Genomic DNA, 25,631 nt, shown 5'->3' on the forward strand with positions numbered 1-25,631 from the left:
AGCACTGAACTTATTCTCTCTGGAGAAGAGACGCTTGAGAGGGGATATGATTTCAATATACAAATCCCGTACTGTTAACCCCACAATAGAGATAAAACTTTTTTGCAGAAGGGAGTTTAACAAGACTCGTGGCCACTCATTAAAATTAGAAGAAAAGGAGGTTTAATCTTAAACTATGTAGAGGGTTCTTTACTGTAAGAGCGGCCAGGATGTGGAATTCCCTTCCACAGGTGGTGGTCTCAGTGGGGGGCATCAATAGTTTAAAGAAACTATTAGATAAGCACCTGAACGACCGCAACATACAGGGATATACAATGTAATACTGACATATAATCACACACATAGACATGACTTGATGGACTTGTGTCTTTTTTCAGCCTCACCTACTATGTAACTATGTAATTATGTAATTATGGAACAACATTCTGCTCTAGGAAGCACAATGCCAACAGCAGACAATACAGGCCCTGACACCCGGCCTCTTGGTCCATTCTTCTATTAGGGTATATCGACGATTCCACACACACACACACACACACACACACACACACAGATTATACCTCACATCAAATTCACACAATACAAAAATAATACAAAAAAAACAGCCATTTGATAGAGTTTTATTATATTTAAATGTGAAACTTAAGAATGAAAAAAAAACAAAAAACAGATCATTGATAAATAAAGCTTCAATACATGTAGAAGGATCTTTATTTTAGTCATGTGACTATGATCTACAAATTTCATTAGACTTTTTCATTTTTTTTTTCATAATTACTAGCAAATTAACAAATACCTGACAAGCACACTCACTGCTGATAGAGAACAGTGCCTACCGAGCATGCGTGGCACCCCATATTAATCTTCCACCGTCTTCCTTTCTTTGTAGGCCTTTATATTTACCATTGTCATTGTGATGGAAAAAGTCACACATGTCGGTATATTTTGTTCAGATGTTTCTTATTATTATTATAAAGGACGCTTAGCTGAGTGAATTCTCTGGTGTCTAACAAGGGCTTCTTTCTTATTGAAACATTTCCCGCACACTGAAAATGAATAGGGACGAGTGAATTATCTGGTGTATAAGAAGTAGACATGTGCATTAATAACAGCCAAATTTGAAAGGAATTTCCAATACCTACAATTTAATATTTATTATTAGTTAGTTATTATTTCAAATTTTAGGGTTTTTGAATTTCTGAAATTCAGAATTTTCGGAAATTTCGGAATTTTGAAGGTTTGGAATCTCTGAAATTCGGAAATGTGTAAATTCGAAAATTCGTCATTTACAGAAATTTGTAACTTCGTAAATTTGTAATTTTGGAAATTAAAATTCGTCATTTACGGAAATTTGTAATTTCGTAAATTTGTAATTTCGTAAATTTGTAATTTCGTAAATTTGTAATTTCGGAAATGCAAAATTTGGAAATTTGTAATTTTGGAAATTTGAAAATTTGTAATTTCCGAAATTCGTAATTTACGGAAATTTGTAATTTCCGAAATTTGTAATTTTGGAAATGCAAAATTCGGAAATTTGTAATTTCGGAAATTCGAAAATTTGTAATTTTGGAAATTCGTCATTTACGTAAATTTGTAATTTCGTAAATTTGTTATTTTGGAAATTCGGAAATGCAAAATTCGAAAATTTGTAATTTCGGAAATTCATCATTTACGGAAATTTGTAATTTCGTAAATTTGTTATTTTGGAAATTCGTCATTTACGGAAATTTGTAATTTCGTGAATTTGTAATTTTGGAAATTCGGAAATGCAAAATTCGGAAATTTGTAATTTCGGAAATTCGTCATTTACTGAAATTTGTAATTTCGTAAATTTGTTATTTTGGAAATTCGGAAATGCAAAATTTCGGAAATTTGTAATTTCGGAAATTAGAAAATTTTTAATTTCGGAAATTAGAAAATTCTGAAATAACGAATTCGTCAAAATTCGCTAAAAAACAAATTCGGAACTAAACGAATTGCACGAGTCTAATAAGAAGGGGTTCTTTCCTCGGAAAAACAGCTTCCACACTCCGACCATAAACATGGACAGTCATCTATGTGATCTTTTTTCATGTCTGCGAAGGTTTCCTTGTTCGGAAAAACATTTCCCGCACTCCATACAGGTGTAGGGACGCTCGCCCGTATGAATCCTCTGATGCTTAAAAAGGTTTCCCCGGTCAGAAAAGGTTTTCCCGCACTCTAAACAGGAAAAGGGACGCTCACCCGTATGAATTCTCTGGTGCACAAGAAGGGATCCTTTCTTAGAAAAACATTTCCCGCAATCCGAACACGGGTAGGGACGCTCCCCGGTGTGACGTCTCTGGTGTTTGTGAAGGCTTCCTTTTTCAGAAAAGGTTTTTCCGCACTCTGAACAGCAAAAGGGGCGCTCGCCCGTGTGAATTCTCTGGTGTATAAGAAGGTTTTGTTTCTCAGAAAAACTTCTTCCACACTCTGAACAGGAAAAGGGGCGCTCGCCCGTGTGTGTTCTCTGGTGTACGAGAAGTTTTTGTTTCTTAGGAAAACACCTCCCACAATCTGAACATGTATAAGGAAGCTTGGGCTTGTGAGATAGCTGGTGTGCTTTGAGTGCGTTTTGCTTCAAGAACGTTTTCCCGCACACCAAACATAACAACGTGCCCACTGATGTGACCTTTGACTTGGGAATTTTGATAACTCCTGTTAAAGCTCCCTCATGGCTTGAAGAAGGTTCCAGGGATTTGGCTGGAGCTATTTTTCTGGGAGCTTTGCGAGAACTTCGATTGACAGCTGAAGTCGTAGTACGGGAATTATCAGACGATGCCCCAGGATTAGAAGGATCCGTTGGTTTTACATACCAGTAAAGTGTTACTTTTGGAGGAACCTGTGCAACGTCACTACCTTCTGTAGTGCAACCTGGAGATGCTTCAAGATTTTCCTCCAATGCATTGCTCCCCGAACAATAATGTCCATCTGTTTGAAACAAACATTGTATATTTAAACTTTCTAACACCTGGTACTCAGGAGTCATATATATCAGTTCAGCATTCAAAACTTTTTTAACATGATGCTACATTCAGAAACAGAGATGGACCTTTCATATGGTGTACAGTATCTTCTCCTCATTTGTTGGGAACATGACGTTATATTGAGGAATGGAGATGGACCTTTCATATGGTGTACAGTATCTCCTCCTCATTTGTTGGGAACATGACATTATATTGAGGAATGGAGATGGACCTTTCATATGGTGTACAGTATCTCCTCCTCATTTGTTGGGAACATGACGTTATATTGAGGAATGGAGATGGACCTTTCATATGGTGTACAGTATCTCCTCCTCATTTGTTGGGAACATGACATTATATTGAGGAATGGAGATGGACCTTTCATATGGTGTACAGTATCTCCTCCTCATTTGTTGGGAACATGACGTTATATTGAGGAATGGAGATGGACCTTTCATATGGTGTACAGTATCTCCTCCTCATTTGTTGGGAACATGACGTTATATTGAGGAATGGAGATGGACCTTTCATATGGTGTACAGTATCTCCTCCTCGTTTTTTGGGAACATGACGTTATATTGAGGAATGGAGATGGACCTTTCATATGGTGTACAGTATCTCCTCCTCGTTTTTTGGGAACATGACGTTATATTGAGGAATGGAGATGGACCTTTCATATGGTGTACAGTATCTTCTCCTCATTTGTTGGGAACATGACATTATATTGAAGAATGGAGATGGACCTTTCATATGGTGTATAGTATCTCCTCCTCATTTGTTGGGAACATGACGTTATATTGAGGAATGGAGATGGACCTTTCATATGATGTACAGTATCTTCTCCTCATTTGTTGGGAACATGACGTTATATTGAAGAATGGAGATGGACCTTTCATATGGTGTACAGTATCTCCTCCTCATTTGTTGGGAACATGACATTATATTGAAGAATGGAGATGGACCTTTCATATGGTGTACAGTATCTCCTCCTCATTTGTTGGGAACATGACGTTATATTGGGGAATGGAGATGGACCTTCCATATGGTGTACAGTATCTCCTCCTCATTTGTTGGGAATATGACGTTATATTGAGGAATGGAGATGGACCTTTCATATGATGTACAGTATCTCCTCCTCATTTGTTGGGAACATGACGTTATATTGAGGAATGGAGATGGACCTTTCATATGGTGTACAGTATCTCCTCCTCATTTGTTGGGAACATGACGTTATATTGAGGAATGGAGATGGACCTTTCATATAGTGTACAGTATCTCCTCCTCATTTGTTGGGAACATGACGTTATATTGAGGAATGGAGATGGACCTTTCATATGGTGTACAGTATCTCCTCCTCATTTGTTGGGAACATGACGTTATATTGAGGAATGGAGATGGACCTTTCATATGGTGTACAGTATCTCCTCCTCATTTGTTGGGAACATGACGTCATATTGAGGAATGGAGATGGACCTTTCATATGGTGTACAGTATCTCCTCCTCATTTGTGTATGGATCTTCTGCCTTCTACTGCCTGTATTTGTAAATGCCTGTGAATATATTATGTATGCACTTCCTGTCCCTGGGTTGTTGGGTAAAAGAACCAGAAAAAGGAGAAAGTTAAGAGAGAAAGAGGTTTTTGGAGACCACATGTCTACACACAGGAGCTGCATATATTTCACCAAGGTCAGAAGCAGAGATTATTGTGCAAGTATTCCTACATTCTAATAGTTTACCTGCAGCCGGCCATAGCTTCTTGAGTATGTTTCTATATTTCTTATGACAGACCTTTCTCTGTCCTATTGTTATTATCTCTCATGCCCAGTGCCACATAGCTAGGTTTGGGCTGTATGTATGTAGTGGTTAACTTCCAGTCTATTAGCAAGTGAATCTGTTTATCACAATAGAATTTATATGCAGCTCCTGTTATTTTAGTCAACTCTGTCCCTTCTGGTCTGGGATTCTATAGCTACCTTTAGCTTATAGCTCAATACCCAGCATAGGCTAGAGCCAGGTTAGGCATCCAATGGACACTTCTGGTAATTAGAGGTCTGGTTGCATTGATTAGAAACTACAAAAGAGGGTACTAGAGAACGGAGTATATAGGCCGATTCTGAGTTCCAGTGCCACACCACAGTTTCTGCCTGTGAGAAACTGCGTTCCAGGCTGGTTGGACAACAGTTGGAATTACCACTGATCTTATCTTCAGGTCTCCAGGGCAAGGATGGATGCCATATCGTGCTCAGCCTTGAGGGCCTCTGGAACTAAACCTCAACATGCATCTGGAGCAGGGGTGGACTGACAACTCATGGGGCCCCTGGGCAATAGGAGATTATAGGGCCCCCAGGCAATCCGAGATTATGGGGCCACACAGTATACACACACAGTATACAATCACACAGTATACACATACATGTACACACAGTATAAACAGACATGTTTCTATTGGCTGACAAGGTACTGGAGAGGTGGGGCAGCTATAATCTCGTGATTTTTAGACCAAACGGATGTCGGTAAGGGACAGTTCAGAGACAGATGTAAAAAAAAAAACACAGATTTTTATATACTGCCCCTGGTTTTACTGAGGCTGGCAACCCTGATGGGGCCCCCTAGCGGCTCGGGCCCCTCGGGCAGTGCCCGAGAGGCCCAATGGTCAGTCCGCCACTGATCTGGAGGTATCTATATCAATAACTATATATACCCGGGTATACAGTATGTCAACATTTTCACCAAGACTCCTATCGGGCCCTTTGCTGATATCTGTTCGTACATTGAATGTATGTACTGTTATCAATCTCTTCTTATACAAAGCTTGTATTATTTCTATGCTGGTGTCCATCTATATACTTGTGGTTAATGGTACATGCTGGGTGTAGTAGTTCTTCCGCTCCCAATTACTTTGATTAGATTACTGATTCATTTCCAAGGAAGGGAATCCTGTTAAGTCAGCACTTATTACTTACACGGGTTGATATACAGAGAGGGATCCTCCTCTTTAATGGAACCCATAACCTCGTCCTCCTTCATACATTGCGGATCACCCATCACATACGTCTCCTCTTCTTCTTCCTCCTTCTTCACCTCGGCTTTTATATCAATCTGTTCTTCTCCCTAAAAAAAACACAAAATGATAACAAGGAACATCCTCAAAACATGAGCACTAAAACCCAAACATGACGATCTCATACAGTTTGGAATCATTTTGAAGTCGTAGATGCGCCAACTCCACCTACCTGATGATGGTGGGGGATGGTGAGATCTTCCTGTGTGGAATCCCGGGAATACAGAGAACGGGGACATCTCTCTGGTGGCTCCATCATGTCCTTGTGTTCATCTGAAAACTCCTCCTTTACTCCATACTTCTCATCCTCCTCTTTATACTCTTTAACATCGGTGTTGTCTCCAAGGTCTCCACTCTGAATAACATATACAACTTTTATTATAACAAACATGCTTGTGTATAGATCATAGCTACCGATACTTGTCAATCATCTACCTGATGATGGTGAGGGATGGTGTGATCTTCCTGTGTGGAATCCCGGGAATACAGAGGACGGGGACATCTCTCTGGTGGGTTTCTGTAGCTGGATGACTTCACCATGGTGTCCTGGTACAGATCTTTGTTTTCTTCTGGAAACTCCTCCACCACCCCATCCTCATCATCCTCCTCTTTTATCTCTTCTTTAATCTGAACTTTAGGATCTCTCAGATTTTCACTCTGAATATATAATAAAAAATGACATCAATGGTAACAATGCAGATAATGTACAGATCCTAATGATACTATCAGTGATTGTTCCTCATCTACCTGATGATGGTGGGGGATGGTGTGACCTTCCTGTGTGGAATCCCGGGAATACAGAGGACGGGGACATCTCTCTGGTGGGTTCCCATTACTGGACCCATCTGTAGGAAACACACACACTGACTGAATACATTGTTTCTATGTGTTTATCAGATGATGGGGGATCTAGGTGGAGCCTCCGTACTGCTCTCTCCTTTACAATAAAGTCTCCTCTTACCCGGTGATGTGAGGGGCGGCTGATTGGCCATCATGACGTCCTTGTAGAGATCCTTGTGTCCTTCTAAAGATGGATCATGGGGCTGGCAGTCTGTTTATCAAATGTCCAGATTTCCTCTTCAATAATCCTGTACACAATTAAATTATCACTAAGAACATTCCCAAAATCCTCCTCACCTCTCCGGTCAGGTCTGTGTTTTATTAATAGAGATAAGAGTGATGTCATGTGACCTCCCAGAATCCTCCTCACCTCTACGGTCAGGTCTGTGTTTTATTAATAGAGATAAGAGTGATGTCATGTGACCTCCCAGAATCCTCCTCACCTCTACGGTCAGGTCTGTGTTTTATTAATAGAGATAAGAGTGATGTCATGTGACCTCCCAGAATCCTCCTCACCTCTACGGTCAGGTCTGTGTTTTATTAATAGAGATAAGAGTGATGTCATGTGACCTCCCAGAATCCTCCTCACCTCTCCGGTCAGGTCTGTGTTTTATTAATAGAGATAAGAGTGATGTCATGTGACCTCCCAGAATCCTCCTCACCTCTCCGGTCAGGTCTGTGTTTTATTAATAGAGATAAGAGTGATGTCATGTGACCTCCCAGAATCCTCCTCACCTCTCCGGTCAGGTTTAATACCCTCCAGCTGCATCCCTCATATTGGCACTATATGTCCATTATAGTATGCTGCATGCAGACATGTATTTGAATTTTGAGTCGAGACTGACCAGAGAGGGATTACTTTGATGCAGTTGGCCAGTTTGAATATGTAATGCAAGAATTCCAAAATTCATGAAATATAAAAAGAGTGTAGAGCATTCATCTAGAATTTCCGTAATATCCTTTCATTCACCCGACGGTAGTCCTTACCTATGTGGTCATGTGATTGGATAAATGGTTCTATATTTAGGATGTATCTGGTCTATAAACCAGAGGCTCTGGATGGACAGTTGGATAAATGGCTCTATATTTAGGAGGTATCCGGTCTATAAACCAGAGGCTCTGGATGGACAGTTGGATAAATGGTTCTATATTTAGGATGTATCCGGTCTATAAACCAGAGGCTCTGGATGGACAGTTGGATAAATGGCTCTATATTTAGGATGTATCCGGTCTATAAACCAGAGGCTCTGGATGGACAGTTGGATAAATGGCTCTATATTTAGGAGGTATCCGGTCTATAAACCAGAGGCTCTGGATGGACAGTTGGATAAATGGTTCTATATTTAGGATGTATCCGGTCTATAAACCAGAGGCTCTGGATGGACAGTTGGATAAATGGCTCTATATTTAGGAGGTATCCGGTCTATAAACCAGAGGCTCTGGATGGACAGTTGGATAAATGGCTCTATATTTAGGATGTATCCAGTCTATAAACCAGAGGCTCTCGATGGACAGTTGTATAAATGGCTCTATATTTAGGATGTATCCGGTCTATAAACCAGAGGCTCTGGATGGACAGTTGGATAAATGGTTCTATATTTAGGATGTATCCGGTCTATAAACCAGAGGCTCTGGATGGACAGTTGGATAAATGGTTCTATATTTAGGATGTATCCGGTCTATAAACCAGAGGCTCTGGATGGACAGTTGGATAAATGGCTCTATATTTAGGATGTATCCGGTCTATAAACCAGAGGCTCTGGATGGAAAGTTGGATAAATGGCTCTATATTTAGGATGTATCCAGTCTATAAACCAGAGGCTCTGGATGGACAGTTGGATAAATGGTTCTATATTTAGGATGTATCCGGTCTATAAACCAGAGGCTCTGGATGGACAGTTGGATAAATGGTTCTATATTTAGGATGTATCCGGTCTATAAACCAGAGGCTCTGGATGGACAGTTGGATAAATGGCTCTATATTTAGGAGGTATCCGGTCTATAAACCAGAGGCTCTGGATGGACAGTTGGATAAATGGCTCTATATTTAGGATGTATCCGGTCTATAAACCAGAGGCTCTGGTTGGACAGTTGGATAAATGGTTGTATATTTAGGATGTATCCGGTCTATAAACCAGAGGCTCTGGATGGACAGTTGGATAAATGGCTCTATATTTAGGATGTATCCGGTCTATAAACCAGAGGCTCTGGATGGACAGTTGGATAAATGGCTCTATATTTAGGATGTATCTGGACACATATTATAAAATATATCCAATATACAGGATGTGATATGTCTGTAGTAGTGGATGTTGGAGATAAAAGACGTCACAGTGACTATGGAGGAAGAGGACGGACATGACGGGGGGTGGGGGGGGGGCTACTGGGTGTAAATATCAACTAAGTTAGCATTCTGCCTAGCGGCACTTGGGTTGTTGGTTCGAATCCCAACCACGGTGCAATCAGCCTGGAGTTTGCATGTTCTCCCTCACCGTGGGGTTTTCTCCAGTTACTCCGGTTTCCTCCCACACCCCAAAAACATGCTGAACCCAGGGTTGCCACCTCATCCCTTTAAACCCGAACACATATGAATTACACGGGTTCAGAGGATGATTAAGGTGATAATTAAACTCACTTGGTGTCTTATCTGCATTAAATTATCCTGAGAACCCGTGTAATTCATACATGTTCGGGTTTAAAGGGATGAGGTGGCCACCCTAGCTGGTACATTAATTGGCCCCAGTATGTGTATGTATGAATGTACATTCGGGACTTTTGATTGTAAGCTCTTTGAGGGCAGGGACCGATGTGAATGCACATGTATATGTAAAGCGCTGTGTAAATTGACGGCACTCTGTAAATACCTATTAAAATAATTAAAAAACACATTACCTCCTTCGTGTAATCCAAGCAATGTCTCCTCTCTATTTCCTCCCGACTCACCCCTGACCTGGAATTTCCTGTTTATACTGTGACATCACTTCCTGTCTGTACCAGACATCACTTCCTGTCTTTGCGTTCCAACGACAATACGCGAGGTCACCACCTTGTGTTCAATACAAGTACTGCAGTCTACGTTACGTTCCATCGCTTTGTCCTCGGCCTCGTGGTCCATTCTTCTATGAGATTATGATAACTTGCATATAATAAACCGTATGTATTAGACCTCGTATACTAGGGGTTGCCACTTTTTTCTTCAAGCTAAACCCGAACACTTCAGCGGTGTACTCTATAGGATTGTAACAGACCTGGGACACCTTTGGGCACTCCAAAGAGAACAGTAATGCGGCGTGCATAGTGCCAACCTCACCACCCCTCTGTCAGGCCCTGTTCCGAGCCACATTACTGTTGGAATAATGTGTCCAGGTTCCTGGTGGACTGAAACCCGGACACATGATTCAAACCCCGGACTGCCTGGGTGAATCCCGGACAGATGGCAACCCTATCATAGACACAGGCGTACTGATCTATACACATGTGCCCAGGGCTGTCTTCACCCCCACAGGGGACGCACAGGTGTTCCATGCAGACCCCGGCAGGTTGTACACATCTGCATAGATCTCCATGCGCATCCCAGAGTGTACATCTGTACATCTGTGTGGATCCGATGCATGGATCAGGACATAAAGAGATAGATGGGACAGGTATAACAAGCGATGGGGGGGGGGGGGGCAGGATGGTGAAAGACCTGGGGCTCCCCTGGGTACCTATGGAGAAAAACGATCCAGTGTGCTTTGGTGAATGTCGTGCCAGCACACCTATGCCTCCAATGGCCCTTCCCCAAAACAACTCTACCTCCAATGCCTCCCAGCACACCATTGCATCCAATACCCCCCCCCCCCCCCACACTTTCACTACCGGAGGATTCTACCAGCAATAGATGTACTAGGAAAGGTTATGTAGAACTCATCACTACATTCTCCGACAGATCTCCTCCACCATCCACACTACATTCTCCAACAGCTCTCCTCCCACCATCCACACTACATTCTCCGACAGATCTCCTCCCTCCGTCCACACTACATTCTCCGACAGATCTCCTCCACCATCCACACTACATTCTCCGACAGATCTCCTCCACCATCCACACTACATTCTCCGACATCTCTCCTCCACCATCCACACTACATTCTCCGACAGCTCTCCTCTCACCATCCACACTACATTCTCCGACAGATCTCCTCCACCATCCACACTACATTCTCCAACAGATCTCCTCCACCATCCACACTACATTCTCCGACAGCTCTCCTCCACCATCCACACTACATTCTCCGACAGCTCTCCTCCACCATCCACAATATTTTTCCATTCAGCACATAATGATGCAGAGACTTGGCTCAAGAATCTTTAGCGCTGGAGAAATAAGAGGCAAATCCATAGTTTATTGATAATACCCCGAGCAGGTGAATTACTCGCAAACCAACATGTGTACAAGCTCATCAATATATACAGTGTACAGGAACAGAGCACCAGAGTTTTGCTACAGCATTCTATTCACGAGAAGGAGCCATGCATGTCTAAAAGACTGAGCTCTGATGAATAGGGGTTTCCACTCGAAACGTGTCTGTCTTTTAGACCTGCAATGCTTCTTCTCATGAATCCTGTACAGTAGTTTGGCACTCTTTTCCTGGATATACATTGATTTTAGCAATAAGTGGGTGTATAGAGTGTTCTAGGCTGGTATGCTTTCTTTTTTGTTTGTGTATTGTTTCAAAATGTGATTGTACTGCATGCTACAATCTGATAACCCACCTATTATTGTTCAGGAGACGTTACCATTCTATAGAGACTAAATACGATATACCTCGGATGTTCTGTTGTTTTCTGTGAGGGAGTTACTGTCTGGCTGTATTATTAGAAGCCCGCTCTATGTTTCTAAGTCAATTGTTCAATAGGACACTGATGGTGGAATGTGAATTTTGATTACGACCCCCCCCCCCCCCTCCACCCAATTCCCAAACCTCATTATAAGAATTATGATGCTTTGTAACAAAATGAAAGGACTCAGAACAGAACGTCATAAAGTGAAGAGCTTTCTTGTTTATTTTCCAAAAAAAAAAAATAGATTAACAGACAATATAACTGAATCAAAATCACATTTGGTATAAATTGGGAAAATAATTTATCACTTTTATTGATGATTATGTATTGGTTAGGACCACCTTCTTCTGTAAAGCAAAAAAAAGAAGAGTAATGACAACCTATAAGTAAAAGGGCAAGAACGGTGGCGACCTCATTGACACGTTGTCATGTTTATTCTCTGAGGCCTAATTCGATTTCCTAGGACTGTAGAGCATTTCCCACACTCTGGACATAGGAAAGATGCTCACCGAGGTGACACCTCTGGTGTCTAAGAAGGCTTATCTTCTGGGTGAAACATTTCCCACACTCTGAACATGAAAAAGGACGCTCGCCCGCGTGAATTCTCTGGTGTTGAACAAGGTATCTTTTCGTAGTGAAACATTTCCCGCACTCTGAACACGAAAACGAACGCTCAGCGGTGTGAATTGTCCTGTGTACAAGAACCTTTTGCTTCGAAATAAAACATTTCCCGCACTCCGAACACGGAAAAGGACGCTCACCCGTGTGAGTCCTCTGGTGCTGAAGAAGGTATCTTTTCGTAGTGAAACATTTCCCGCACTCTGAACAAGGAAAAGGACGCTCGCCTGTGTGACTTTTCTGGTGTTTAAGAAGGTCTTGTTTCTTAATGAAACATTTCCCACACTCTGAGCACGAGAAAGGACGCTCACCCGTGTGAATCCTCTGGTGTATAATCAGATATTCTTTCGTGAGGAAACTTTTCCCGCACTCTGAACAAGGAAAAGGACGCTCGCCCGTGTGAATTCTCTGGTGCTTAAGAAGGTTTTGTTTCATAGTGAAACATTTCCCGCACTCGGAGCATGAGAAAGAATGCTCGCCTGTGTGGATTCCCTGGTGTATACGAAGGTATTGTTTGGTAATGAAATATTTCCCGCACTCTGTACAAGAAAAAGGAAGCCTACTGGTGTGAGTTTTCTGGTGTAACAGGAGGCTTCTTTGGTAGGGGAAACATTTCCCGCACTCTGAACATGAAAAAGGACGCTCACCCGTGTGAATTCTCTGGTGTCCCTGAAGCGTTCCTTTGTCAGTGAAACATTTCCCGCACTCTGAACATGAGAAAGGACGCTCACCCGTGTGACTTCTCTGGTGTCTACGAAGTGTTGCTTTGTCAGTAAAACATTTCCCGCACTCCGAGCATGGGAAAGGGCGCTCACCCGTGTGACCTCTCCGCTGTTTAGTTGGCACTCTGTTGTTAGTGTGAGATTTCTCACCTTCTATAGATGACAAAGAACTCTCTCCTGTGTGGCCTCCATCACATAAAGATGACGCCTTGGGATTGGATGGATCGGTTGTTTGATCGGCACTGTGAAATCTCAGTTGGATATCTGAAGTTGTAGAATGGAAAGGTTTAGAAGATTCCTCAGGAATAGAAGAATCCATTGACCTTAGATGGACATCTGAAGCCATAGTATGGGATTTATCAGAAGGTTCTTCAGGTTTAGGAGGATCCATTGATCTTAGATGGACATCTGAGGTCATAGTATGGGATTTATCAGAAGGTTCCTCAGGATTAGGAGGATCCTTTGGTCTTAGATGGACATCTGAAGTCATAGTATGGTACTGATCAGAAGGTTCCTCAGGATTAGAAGGATCCATTGATGCCTCCAGATGGTGAGGTCGGTGATGTGCGGTTGGAGTAATGGGATCTTCTCCTGGAGAACATTGTGTGATGTCATCATCTTCTGCCTTCAAATCTGGAGATAAAATTGGATCTCCCTCCGAGGTATTCAGAACAAACTGTCCATCTGTAATAAAACCAATTTTTAAATAAAAATTAAAAATATTTGACATATACATTCAGGATTTGGATCTACTGCAGGTTGATTGTGTTTCCTTCCTTTGCTTTAGTGTGATGTACGTATTTTTTTAATTTTTTTAGGCCTTCTAACAATATAAATACGTACTTTATACTCATAGCTAATAGTAAATTAAAAATGTGAAATTATCTCTGCGTTTAGTGTTTATGACTTACTTGTGTCCTCATGTAGAGAAGATTCCTCTGGTTTACTTTCCATAATCATCTCCCCCTCCTCCATAGACTGCTGATCTCCACTCACCAACCTCTCTTCTTCTTCTTCCTCTTTATGCTCAACTTTGATGTCTTTCCGTTCTTCATTCTGAATTCCAGAGATGATAGAACACATTTATAAAAAGGAACAAAACGTTTCAAAGAAGATAGTCATCTCCTAGCTTTTTGGGGGGGTTTTGGGCAGTTTCAGCTACCTGATCATTCTCTGTATAATGGTGATCTTCCCATGTAGAATTCTGGGAATACAGAGGACAACCCTCCTCCATAGACTGCTGATCTCCACTCACCAACCTCTCTTCTTCTTCTTCCTCTTTAACCTCAACTTTGATGTCTTTATGTTCTTCACTCTCAAAGATTTTTAGAAAACATTTATAAAAAGAAAGGAGAATACATCACTTAGACTATCTTTAAGGTCTGTTCAAAAGGAAAAAAGAAAAGCACAGCGCCACAGGAAATAATTGGGAAATGGGACACAATTTGCTCTACTATATTTTAGGTCTTCATGCTCAGATTCACCTACCTGATGATGGTGGGGGATGGTGTGACCTTCCTGTGTGGAATCCCGGGAATACAGAGGAGGGGGACATCTCTCTGGTGGGTTCCCATTACTGGATCCATCTGTAGGAAACACACACACTGACTGAATACATTGTTTCTATGTGTTTATCAGATGATGGGGGATCTAGGTGGAGCCTCCGTACTGCTCTCTCCTTTACAATAAAGTCTCCTCTTACCCGGTGATGTGAGGGGCGGCTGATTGTCCATCATGACGTCCTTGTAGAGATCCTTGTGTCCTTCTAAATACCCCAGAATCCTCCTCACCTCGTCATGATCTATAAGGGATGCTCCTCTCTGTAGACGTATGATAAACTGAGAATTACCTGGACTGTACTGGGATGAATATTGTCTCTATAGTTCCTGCATACATCCCCCTTAGTTCCTCCATAGTTCCTACTTAGTTCCTCCATAGTTCCTACTTAGTTCCTCCATAGTTCCTACTTAGTTCCTCCATAGTTCCTACTTAGTTCCTCCATAGTTCCTGCTTAGTTTCCCCATAGTACCTAATTGATTTCCCCATAGTTCCTACTTAGTTCCTCCATAGTACCTACTTAGTTCCTCCATAGTTCCTGATTCGTTTCCCCATAGTTCCTACTTAGCTCCTCCATAGTACCTACATAGTTCCTGCTTAGTTCCTCCATAGTACCTGCATATTTCCTCCAAAGTTTCTGCATATTTGCTCCATAGTTCCTGCTTAGTTCCCCCATAGTTACTGCTTTGTTTCTCCATAGTTCCTGCTTTGTTTCTCCATAGTTCCTGCTTAGTTTCTCCATAGTTCCTGCTTAGTTTCTCCATAGTTCCTGCTTAGTTTCCCCATAGTTCCTACTTAGTTCCCCCATAGGTCCTCCATAATACCTACTTAGTTCCTCCATAGTATCTGCATATTTCCTCCAAAGTTTCTGCATATTTCCTCCATAGTTCCTGCTTAGTTCCCCCATAGTTCCCACCATAGTTCCTGCTTAGCTCCCCCATAGTTCCTGCTTAGTTCCCCCAAAGTTCCTGCTTAGTTCCCCCAAAGTTCCTGTGTAGTTCCCCCCATAGTTCCTGCTTAGTTCCCCCCATAGTTCCTGCTTAGTTCCCCCCATAGTTCCTGCTTAGTTCCCCCAAAGTTCCTGCTTAGTTCCCCCAAAGTTCCTGCTTAGTTCCCCCAAAGTTCCTGCTTAGCTCCCCCATAGTTGCTGCTTAGTTCCCCCATAGTTCTTGCTTAATTCCCCCAAAGTTCCTGTGTAGTTCCCCCCATAGTTCCTGCTTAGTTCCCCCCATAGTTCCTGCTTAGTTCCCCCCATAGTTCCTGCTTAGTTCCCCCCATAGTTCCTGCTTAGTTCCCCCCATAGTTCCTGCTTAGTTCCCCCCATAGTTCCTGCTTAGTTCCCCCAAAGTTCCTGCTTAGTTCCCCCAAAGTTCCTGCTTAGTTCCCCCAAAGTTCCTGCTTAGCTCCCCCATAGTTGCTGCTTAGTTCCCCCATAGTTCCTGCTTAGTTCCCCCAAAGTTCCTGCTTAGTTCCCCCAAAGTTCCTGCTTAGTTCCCCCAAAGTTCCTGCTTAGCTCCCCCAAAGTTCCTGCTTAGTTCCCCCAAAGTTCCTGCTTAGTTCCCCCAAAGTTCCTGCTTAGCTCCCCCATAGTTGCTGCTTAGTTCCCCCATAGTTCTTGCTTAATTCCCCCAAAGTTCCTGTGTAGTTCCCCCCATAGTTCCTGCTTAGTTCCCCCCATAGTTCCTGCTTAGTTCCCCCCATAGTTCCTGCTTAGTTCCCCCCATAGTTCCTGCTTAGTTCCCCCCATAGTTCCTGCTTAGTTCCCCCAAAGTTCCTGCTTAGTTCCCCCAAAGTTCCTGCTTAGTTCCCCCAAAGTTCCTGCTTAGCTCCCCCATAGTTGCTGCTTAGTTCCCCCATAGTTCTTGCTTAATTCCCCCAAAGTTCCTGCTTAGTTCCCCCATAGTTCTTACTTAGTTCCTCCATAGTACCTACTTAGTTCCTCCATAGTTCCTACTTAGTTCCTCCATAGTTCCTACTTAGTTCCTCCATAGTTCCTACTTAGTTCCTCCATAGTTCCTACTTAGTTCCTCCATAGTTCCTGCTTAGTTTCCCCATAGTACCTAATTGATTTCCCCATAGTTCCTCCATAGTACCTAATTGATTTCCCCATAGTTCCTACTTAGTTCCTCCATAGTTCCTACTTAGTTCCTCCATAGTTCTTACTTAGTTCCTCCATAGTACCTACTTAGTTCCTCCATAGTTCCTGATTCGTTTCCCCATAGTTCCTACTTAGCTCCTCCATAGTACCTACATAGTTCCTGCTTAGTTCCTCCATAGTACCTGCATATTTCCTCCAAAGTTTCTGCATATTTGCTCCATAGTTCCTGCTTAGTTCCCCCATAGTTACTGCTTTGTTTCTCCATAGTTCCTGCTTTGTTTCTCCATAGTTCCTGCTTAGTTTCTCCATAGTTCCTGCTTAGTTTCTCCATAGTTCCTGCTTAGTTTCCCCATAGTTCCTACTTAGTTCCCCCATAGGTCCTCCATAATACCTACTTAGTTCCTCCATAGTATCTGCATATTTCCTCCAAAGTTTCTGCATATTTCCTCCATAGTTCCTGCTTAGTTCCCCCATAGTTCCCACCATAGTTCCTGCTTAGCTCCCCCATAGTTCCTGCTTAGTTCCCCCAAAGTTCCTGCTTAGTTCCCCCAAAGTTCCTGTGTAGTTCCCCCCATAGTTCCTGCTTAGTTCCCCCCATAGTTCCTGCTTAGTTCCCCCCATAGTTCCTGCTTAGTTCCCCCCATAGTTCCTGCTTAGTTCCCCCAAAGTTCCTGCTTAGTTCCCCCAAAGTTCCTGCTTAGTTCCCCCAAAGTTCCTGCTTAGCTCCCCCATAGTTGCTGCTTAGTTCCCCCATAGTTCTTGCTTAATTCCCCCAAAGTTCCTGCTTAGTTCCCCCATAGTTCTTACTTAGTTCTTCCATAGTACCTACTTAGTTTCTCCATAGTTCCTGATTCATTTCCCCATAGTTCCTACTTAGCTCCTCCATAGTACCTACATAGTTCCTGCTTAGTTCCTCCATAGTACCTGCATATTTCCTCCAAAGTTTCTGCATATTTGCTCCATAGTTCCTGCTTAGTTCTCCCATAGTTCCTGCTTAGTTTCTCCATAGTTCCTGCTTAGTTTCTCCATAGTTCCTGCTTAGTTTCCCCATAGTTCCTGCTTAGTTTCCCCATAGTTCCTGCTTAGTTTCCCCATAGGTCCTCCATAATACCTACTTAGTTCCTCCATAGTATCTGCTTACTTCCTCCAAAGTTTCTGCATATTTCCTCCATAGTTCCTGCTTAGTTCCCCCCATAGTTCCTGCTTAGTTCCCCCATAGTTCCTGCTTAGTTCCCCCAATGTTCCTGCTTAGTTCCCCCAAAGTTCCTGCTTAGTTCCCCCAAAGTTCCTGCTTAGTTCCCCCAAAGTTCCTGCTTAGTTCCCCCATAGTTCCTGCTTAGTTCCCCCTAGTTCTTGCTTAGTTTCCCTATAGTTGCTCCATAGTTCCCGTCTAGTTCCTCCATAGTTCCCGATTTGTTCCTGCTTAGTTACGCCATAGTTCTGGCACCTCTGAATCCTTCCTCTGCCATATTGCAGACCTTGTTCATATCGCTGAAAGAAAACCTGGGACTCTCGTCAAAGCATGACTCTGACAATTTATCTATTGTAGGTTTGGATTGACTGGAGAAGAGTTAGAAGCTCTGTTGAAGGGGGTCTTCTTCTTATGTCACAGTTTCAGAGATTTCCTTTCATTTCCTTTCCAGGTGAAGCGAGTCATAGAGAATGAGACATGAATGAAATCACCCCAAAAGGGACACCGGCTACAAAGATCTGACTAAGGTTCCAACCCCTCTTTTCTCTATATCAGGGATGCCCAACCAGTGGCCCGGGGGCCACATGTGGCCCGCGGAGCCCTCCGATGTGGCCCGCGACCTCCTGCTCTGAGATAGAATATAAAGAATACTGTTATTAAAGATCAGTTTATTACTAAAATCACAGTGTATATATGGGCATATCTTTTCTGCCGTGGTTACTGGGCTGCTTTCAAACTGATCCGCAGGTGCAGAACACGGACATGCCATCCACCCGCTCCGCTCATTGTGGCCCACGACCGGTTACCAAGTCGCTTAAGTGGCCCCCGCTCTTCAAAAGGTTGGGCACCCCTGCTCTATATAAAAGTAAACGGAAAACCTGTGGCTTCAGTTAGGCTTATTGAAGATGCATTGCCTGGTAAATATTGGATTGGTAAGAATAGAGGTTTACTAAATAGTACTGACCATGTAAGATGCAGGATATGTAGACATGACATTGTTCTGTGTGCACAGTTGTCGGGAATGTCTATATTGTGAGCCAGTCTATAAACCAGAGGCTCTGGATGGACAGTTGGATAAATGGTTCTATATTTAGGATGTATCCGGTCTATAAACCAGAGGCTCTGGATGGACAGTTGGATAAATGGTTCTATATTTAGGAGGTATCCAGTCTATAAACCAGAGGCTCTGGTTGGACAGTTGGATAAATGGTTCTATATTTAGGATGTATCCGGTCTATAAACCAGAGGCTCTGGATGAACAGTTGGATAAATGGTTCTATATTTAGGATGTATCCGGTCTATAAACCAGAGGCTCTGGATGAACAGTTGGATAAATGGCTCTATATTTAGGATGTATCCGGTCTATAAACCAGAGACTCTGGATGGACAGTTAGATAAATGGTTCTATATTTAGGATGTATCCGGTTTATAAACCAGACGCTCTGGATGGACAGTTGGATAAATGGTTCTATATTTAGGATGTATCCGGTCTATAAACCAGAGGCTCTGGATGGACAGTTGGATAAATGGCTCTATATTTAGGATGTATCCGGTCTATAAACCAGACGCTCTGGATGGACAGTTGGATAAATGGTTCTATATTTAGGATGTATCCGGTCTATAAACCAGAGGTTCTGGATGGACAGTTGGATAAATGGTTCTATATTTAGGATGTATCCGGTCTATAAACCAGAGGCTCTGGATGGACAGATGGATAAAAGACTCTATATTTAGGATGTATCTCTGTCCTATAACAATATAAACATCAATAACATATGTACTGTATATATACATATAATGTGTATCATCATCTGCTGGAGATAAAAGACATCACAGTGACTATGGAGGAAGAGGACGGACATGACGGGGGGGTTACTGGGTGTAAATATAAAATAATATCTTATTACCTCCTCTGCTGCCAGTTCCAGCAATGGCTCCTCTCTACTTCCTCCCAATCCACCTCTGACCCGCAACTTCCTGTCTGTACCTGACATCACTTCCTGTTGTTGCATTCCACTGACAATACAGGAGATCACCCCCTTGTGTTGAATATAAATACTGCAGTCTACGTTACGTCTCATCATTTTGCCCTCTGCCTCGTGGTCCATTCTTCTATTAGGTTATATTGATGATTACACACACAAATAATATAGCAAAGTAATGGTATACATTTTTTTTTTCACAATGTCCTAATTTGATTACCAATATATACAGGATTCATTCATTTATAATTGGTCATGCCTTTTCTTACATATGTAGCACTACCCCCCCACAGGGACTGCTGGTATCTGGCTCCCTGATTCATGCACAGCCAGGCAACATGCATTTTCCACTTGCATCCGGACACAAGAAATCAGTCCCTGGGCTTCTTTTTGTTGTTTTTATTTGGGAAAAACAACTTGGATGGGGTAACCTATGATGTGATGAAAAGACTCTGAGGTGAAGGGGGGACTATGATGTAAAGGAGGTGTTCTGATGTGAAAGTGGGGTCCCCTAAATTAATGAAGGACCAGTAATTTTTTAGGGGAGATTCTGATGTGATGAGGGAACCTCTGAGGTAATGAGAGAACCTCTGATGTGATAGCATGACCTCTGATGTGATAGGATGACCTCCGATGTGATGGGACGACCTCTGATGTGATGGGGGAACTCTAATGTAATGAGAGGACCTCTGCTGTGATGGGAGGACCTATGTGGCAACGGGAGAACCTCTGATGTGATGGGAGGACCTCTGATATGATGGGAGGATTTCTGATGTGATGAGAGAAACCCTGATGTGATGGGAGGACCTCTGATGTGATGAGGAAACTCTAATGTAATGAGAGGACCTCTGCTGTGATGGGAGGACCTATGTGGCGACGGGAGAACCTCTGATGTGATGGGAGGACTTCTGATGTGATGAGAGAAACCCTGATGTGATGGGAGGACCTCTGATGTGATGGGGGGCTCTGATGTGATAGGAGGACCACTGGTGTGATGGTAGGTCCTCGGATGGTATAGGAGGACCTCGGATATGATGGGGGGACCTTTGATGTGATAGGAGGACCTCTGATGTGATGGTAGGACCTCTGATGTGATAGGAGGAACTCTGATGTGATGGGGGGACCTCTGCTGTGATGGGAGTACCTATGTGGCAATGGGAGAACCTCTGATGCAATAGGAGAACCTCTGATGCAATGGAAGAACCGCTGATATGATGGTAGGACTTCTGATGTGATGAGAGAAACCCTGATGTGATGGGAGGACCTCTGATGTGATGGGGGCCTCTGATGGTATAGGAGGACCTCTGATGGTATAGGAGGACCTCGGATATGATGGGGGACCCTCTGATGTGATGGTAGGACCTCTGATGTGAAAGGAGGAACTCTGATGTGATGGGGGGACCTCTGCTGTGATGGGGGGACCTCTTCTGTGATGGGAGGACCTCTGATGTGATGGGAGAACCTCTGACGTGATGAGAGAACCCCTGATGTGATGGGAGGACCTCCAAAGTGATAAGGGGACCTCCGATGTGATGGTAGGACCTCTAATGTGATGGTAGGACCTCTGATGTGATAGGGGGACCTCTGATATGATTGAGGGGGCTCTGGTGTGATAGGAGGACCTCTGATATGATGGGGGAACCTCTGATGTAATAGGAGGACATCTGATGTGATTGAAAGAACGTCTGATGTGATGGGAGGACCTCTGATGTGATGGGAGGACCTCTGATGGGATGGGAGGACCTCTGATGGGATGGGAGGACCTCTGATGGGATGGGAGGACCTCTGATGTGATGGGAGGACGTCTGATGTGATGGGAGGACATCTGATGTGTTAGGAGGACGTCTGATGTGATGGGAGGACATCTGATGTGTTAGGAGGACGTCTGATGTGATGGGAGGACATCTGATGTGTTAGGAGGACGTCTGATGTGATGGGAGGACATCTGATGTGATAGGAGGACCTCTGATGTGAAGTTAATTTCATCAAAGCGGTTGTGTTCATCGTCCCAAACTCAGGTTTCTCATTGATAAGTTTACCTTTTTTAAATTTTAGACTGGGCTCCTCAGACCTGACCAGCTGATCACAGCACAGATTTATACCACAGATTGGAACTTTCACTTTCACTTGCGGAGGATTCTACCACCAGCATGTGCTAGGTGGAACTGATCACATCCAGTCTAATCTAACGTTTACTACGCCCTCTTGTGGCTCTTTCCCCATAATCACCAAGTTGTATGTCCATACGGACCGAAGATTAGTATGTAATTGATATTAAAGTAGTTATAGGGAAGACCCCATTTATCTTTCCAATTACTCTCTAGACACCTTACAGACCCTATCAGTTCCTCTATACAAGCTGCCAATCAGGCTATAGTGTGTATCCTACAGGGGATCCCTTCTATAAGGTTGCCAAGGTGACCCTGACTATAGATATAGAAGGGGGAATGCCAAGGCATACCTCGCTTGTGATGGACACGTATCTCTCCATTCGGCACGGTGAAGATTGCTCATTGTACACCACTTCAGATCAGAAGCGTAACTAGACCCTTCAGGGCAGGTGCAAGAAACCATAAAGGGCCCCCCTGATCCCCACGACTGGGGCCCTTTCCACTTATTACTCCCTGTATTACAGTCCCGCAGAGGGCCCCCTTCCTGCTGTCTTGGGCTCCCCTGCAGTGGCGGAAAGCCAGGGTCTGGTCGCAAGTGCGACCTTTGTGACCCTGTTTTTTTTTTTTTAACACACTGTCACCAGACACGTGCGCCGTCAATAAATTAGTTTAGTTTCGTACGAAAATGAATTTGTATTTCGTAAATTCGTGTCCGAAATCCAATTCGGAGTCGGACGAAATACGAATTTTCTTTAGATCCGTAAACTTTTCGCAAAATAACGAATGTTCCCATTATGAGGGTCTCTCACCATCCCTGTGCTGTGCTGACTTCCTGGGGTTTTAACCTTTAGGCTCGTTAACTTTTCGTAAAAATAACGAATGTTCGTTATGATGAATTTATCATTATGAGGGTCTCCCACCATCCCTGTGCTGTGCCAACTTCCTCTGATTGGTGAACAAAACACCAGTCATGTTTCCGTTGTTACGGAATTTGGATCCGAAATTCGTTAACGAAATTTCGGATTTCGTATAAAATTCGTAAGCATAGAAATTCCCATAGGGTTCCCACCATCCCTGTGCTGAGTTCCCGGGTCTGTACGCCCGCTGTGCCCATGATGAGGGGTTCTCACCATCCCTGTGCTGAGTTCCCGGGTCTGTACACCCGCTGTGCCCATGATGAGGGGTTCCCACCATCCCTGTGCTGAGTTCCCGGGTCTGTACACACGCTGTGCCCATGATGAGGGGTTCCCACCATCCCTGTGCTGAATTCCCGGGTCTGTACACCCGCTGTGCCCATGATGAGGGGTTCCCACCATCCCTGTGCTGAGTTCCTGGGTCTGTACACCCGCTGTGCCCATTATGAGGGGTTCCCACCATCCCTGTGCTGAGTTCCCGGGTCTGTACACCAGCTGTGCCCATGATGAGGGGTTCCCACCATCCCTGTGCTGAGTTCCCGGGTCTGTACACCCGCTGTGCCCATGATGAGGGGTTCCCACCATCCCTGTGCTGAATTCCTGGGTCTGTACACCCGCTGTGCCCATGATGAGGGGTTCCCACCATCCCTGTGCTGAATTCCCCGGTCTGTACACCCGCTGTGCCCATGATGAGGGGTTCCCACCATCCCTGTGCTGAGTTCCTGGGTCTGTACACCCGCTGTGCCCATTATGAGGGGTTCCCACCATCCCTGTGCTGAGTTCCTGGGTCTGCACACCCGCTGTGCCCATGATGAGGGGTTCCCACCATCCCTGTGCTGAGTTCCCGGGTCTGTACACCCGCTGTGCCCATGATGAGGGGTTCCCACCATCCCTGTGCTGAGTTCCCGGGTCTGTACACCCGCTGTGCCCATTATGAAGGGTTCCCACCATCCCTGTGCTGAGTTCCCGGGTCTGTACACCCGCTGTGCCCATGATGAGGGGTTCCCACCATCCCTGTGCTGAGTTCCCGGGTCTGTACACCCGCTGTGCCCATGATGAGGGGTTCCCACCATCCCTGTGCTGAGTTCCCGGGTCTGTACACCCGCTGTGCCCATGATGAGGGGTTCCCACCATCCCTGTGCTGAATTCCTGGGTCTGTACACCCGCTGTGCCCATGATGAGGGGTTCCCACCATCCCTGTGCTGAATTCCCCGGTCTGTACACCCGCTGTGCCCATGATGAGGGGTTCCCACCATCCCTGTGCTGAGTTCCTGGGTCTGTACACCCGCTGTGCCCATTATGAGGGGTTCCCACCATCCCTGTGCTGAGTTCCTGGGTCTGTACACCCGCTGTGCCCATGATGAGGGGTTCCCACCATCCCTGTGCTGAGTTCCCGGGTCTGTACACCCGCTGTGCCCATGATGAGGGGTTCCCACCATCCCTGTGCTGAGTTCCCGGGTCTGTACACCCGCTGTGCCCATTATGAAGGGTTCCCACCATCCCTGTGCTGAGTTCCCGGGTCTGTACACCCGCTGTGCCCATGATGAGGGGTTCCCACCATCCCTGTGCTGAGTTCCCGGGTCTGTACACCCGCTGTGCCCATGATGAGGGGTTCCCACCATCCCTGTGCTGAGTTCCCGGGTCTGTACACCCGCTGTGCCCATGATGAGGGGTTAATTTTGTTTATTGAAAATCTTACAAACAACAACTTATATACAATAAAACCATAATAAATAAATAAAACATATTTACAAAATAATTGAATATAATTATACAAACCAGAAAGAACAAGAACAAAATAAACAGTGCAAAACAAATTGCGCATTACATAATCCCTACGGGAGAGCCAGACTAAGGAACATCACCGTCACCATGCATGCAGCCTTTTATCAAAATTGTATTGGATCTGAAAATCTAAGGGAGTGAAAGAAGAATACAAAGAAAGCCGCACACCCCGAGATCAACAGGCAGCAGCTACAAAGCCCTGATATTCCTCCAACACCCTTATCCAGGCCTCCTGCTGCCATCTGTCTTTCTCAAGACCCCGAATCTTCCCAACCTCACCCAGAATGTTCTGCATCACCACTTCCACAGGGAGGATTTTACCCCGTAAGGATACCTGACGCCGCGCGCTCCACGTGAAATAACGGACTACTAAACTAACTAAAAAAAGTGTTTCCAAATCATAATCCCGACGAGTCTGGAAAGCCCCATACACCCACTCTGCATAACTCATATGGGGGAGGAAGGGTATACTCAGAGCCCTCCCCACCCTCTTGTACACCTCTATATTAAAAGGGCACTGAAGTAGAAAGTGATCCATGGACTCCACCACTCCTCCACACCCCACTCTCGGGCAGCCCCGATCACTCATGGAAAGAAACTTCAAGTTGCCCTTCACATATAGTTTTCCATGAAAGGCAAGCCAAGCCTGATCCCTAAACTTCATTGGGATTCTCTCCAAATTAATCAATCGCAAACCCACCCCCAAAACCAGGCTTGGGCAACCCCTCAAGGCCAGTGGCTCGCAAAAAAACAGAGCTCATGATCCGCTTCTCAAGAAGTTTCCTTGGAAGAGATCTGACTTCTCCTGCCGTTACTTGCCACTGCCGAAGCATTTTCAAACACGGGGCAACATAAGCCGGGAGCTTATCATGCTTGACCCTCAGGCTCTTCACTGGCCCACCATTTTCCCAGTCTCACAGAAAGGGTCTAAACCAGGACTGGA

General features: G+C 44.2%; 2 protein-coding genes across 2 annotated transcripts in view; both read right to left on the reverse strand.

Annotated features, from left to right (window-relative positions):
- Window positions 1–1,545: 1,545 nt before the first annotated feature.
- Window positions 1,546–9,932, reverse strand: LOC143955740 (uncharacterized). Its single transcript, XM_077465860.1, has 7 exons — window positions 9,778–9,932; window positions 7,007–7,133; window positions 6,793–6,890; window positions 6,481–6,702; window positions 6,218–6,400; window positions 5,948–6,095; window positions 1,546–2,949 (listed from the first exon to the last, which is right to left on the reverse strand). Exons 2-7 carry the CDS (start codon window positions 7,038–7,040, stop codon window positions 2,051–2,053), a joined length of 1,584 nt encoding a protein of 527 aa, XP_077321986.1. The 5' UTR covers window positions 7,041–7,133; window positions 9,778–9,932; the 3' UTR covers window positions 1,546–2,050.
- A 1,976-nt stretch (window positions 9,933–11,908) lies between these two features.
- LOC143955502 (uncharacterized) overlaps window positions 11,909–25,631 on the reverse strand; it is a 111,469-nt gene continuing 97,746 nt past the window's right edge. The window contains 5 exon segments of the mRNA XM_077465537.1: window positions 11,909–13,733; window positions 13,961–14,105; window positions 14,212–14,364; window positions 14,538–14,635; window positions 14,752–14,869. Coding sequence (XP_077321663.1) covers window positions 12,169–13,733; window positions 13,961–14,105; window positions 14,212–14,364; window positions 14,538–14,635; window positions 14,752–14,869 — 2,079 coding nt within the window. The 3' untranslated portion in view covers window positions 11,909–12,168.

The sequence above is a fragment of the Lithobates pipiens genome, unplaced genomic scaffold (assembly GCF_037356315.1).
Source record: "Lithobates pipiens isolate NorthernLeopardFrog02 unplaced genomic scaffold, aLitPip1_a1.2 Scaffold_35, whole genome shotgun sequence".
NCBI lineage: Eukaryota > Metazoa > Chordata > Amphibia > Anura > Ranidae > Lithobates > Lithobates pipiens.

Excerpts from the sequence above, each read along its gene's own strand:
- LOC143955740 (XM_077465860.1), bottom strand. The coding sequence starts at position 7,040 with ATGATGGCCAATCAGCCGCCCCTCACATCACCGG. Across the intron at positions 6,401-6,480 it reads CCATCCCTCACCATCATCAG|AGTGGAGACCTTGGAGACAA; the intron begins GTAGATGATTGA and ends TATGTTATTCAG. Across the intron at positions 2,950-5,947 it reads CTCTCTGTATATCAACCCGT|ATGGACATTATTGTTCGGGG; the intron begins GTAAGTAATAAG and ends TGTTTCAAACAG.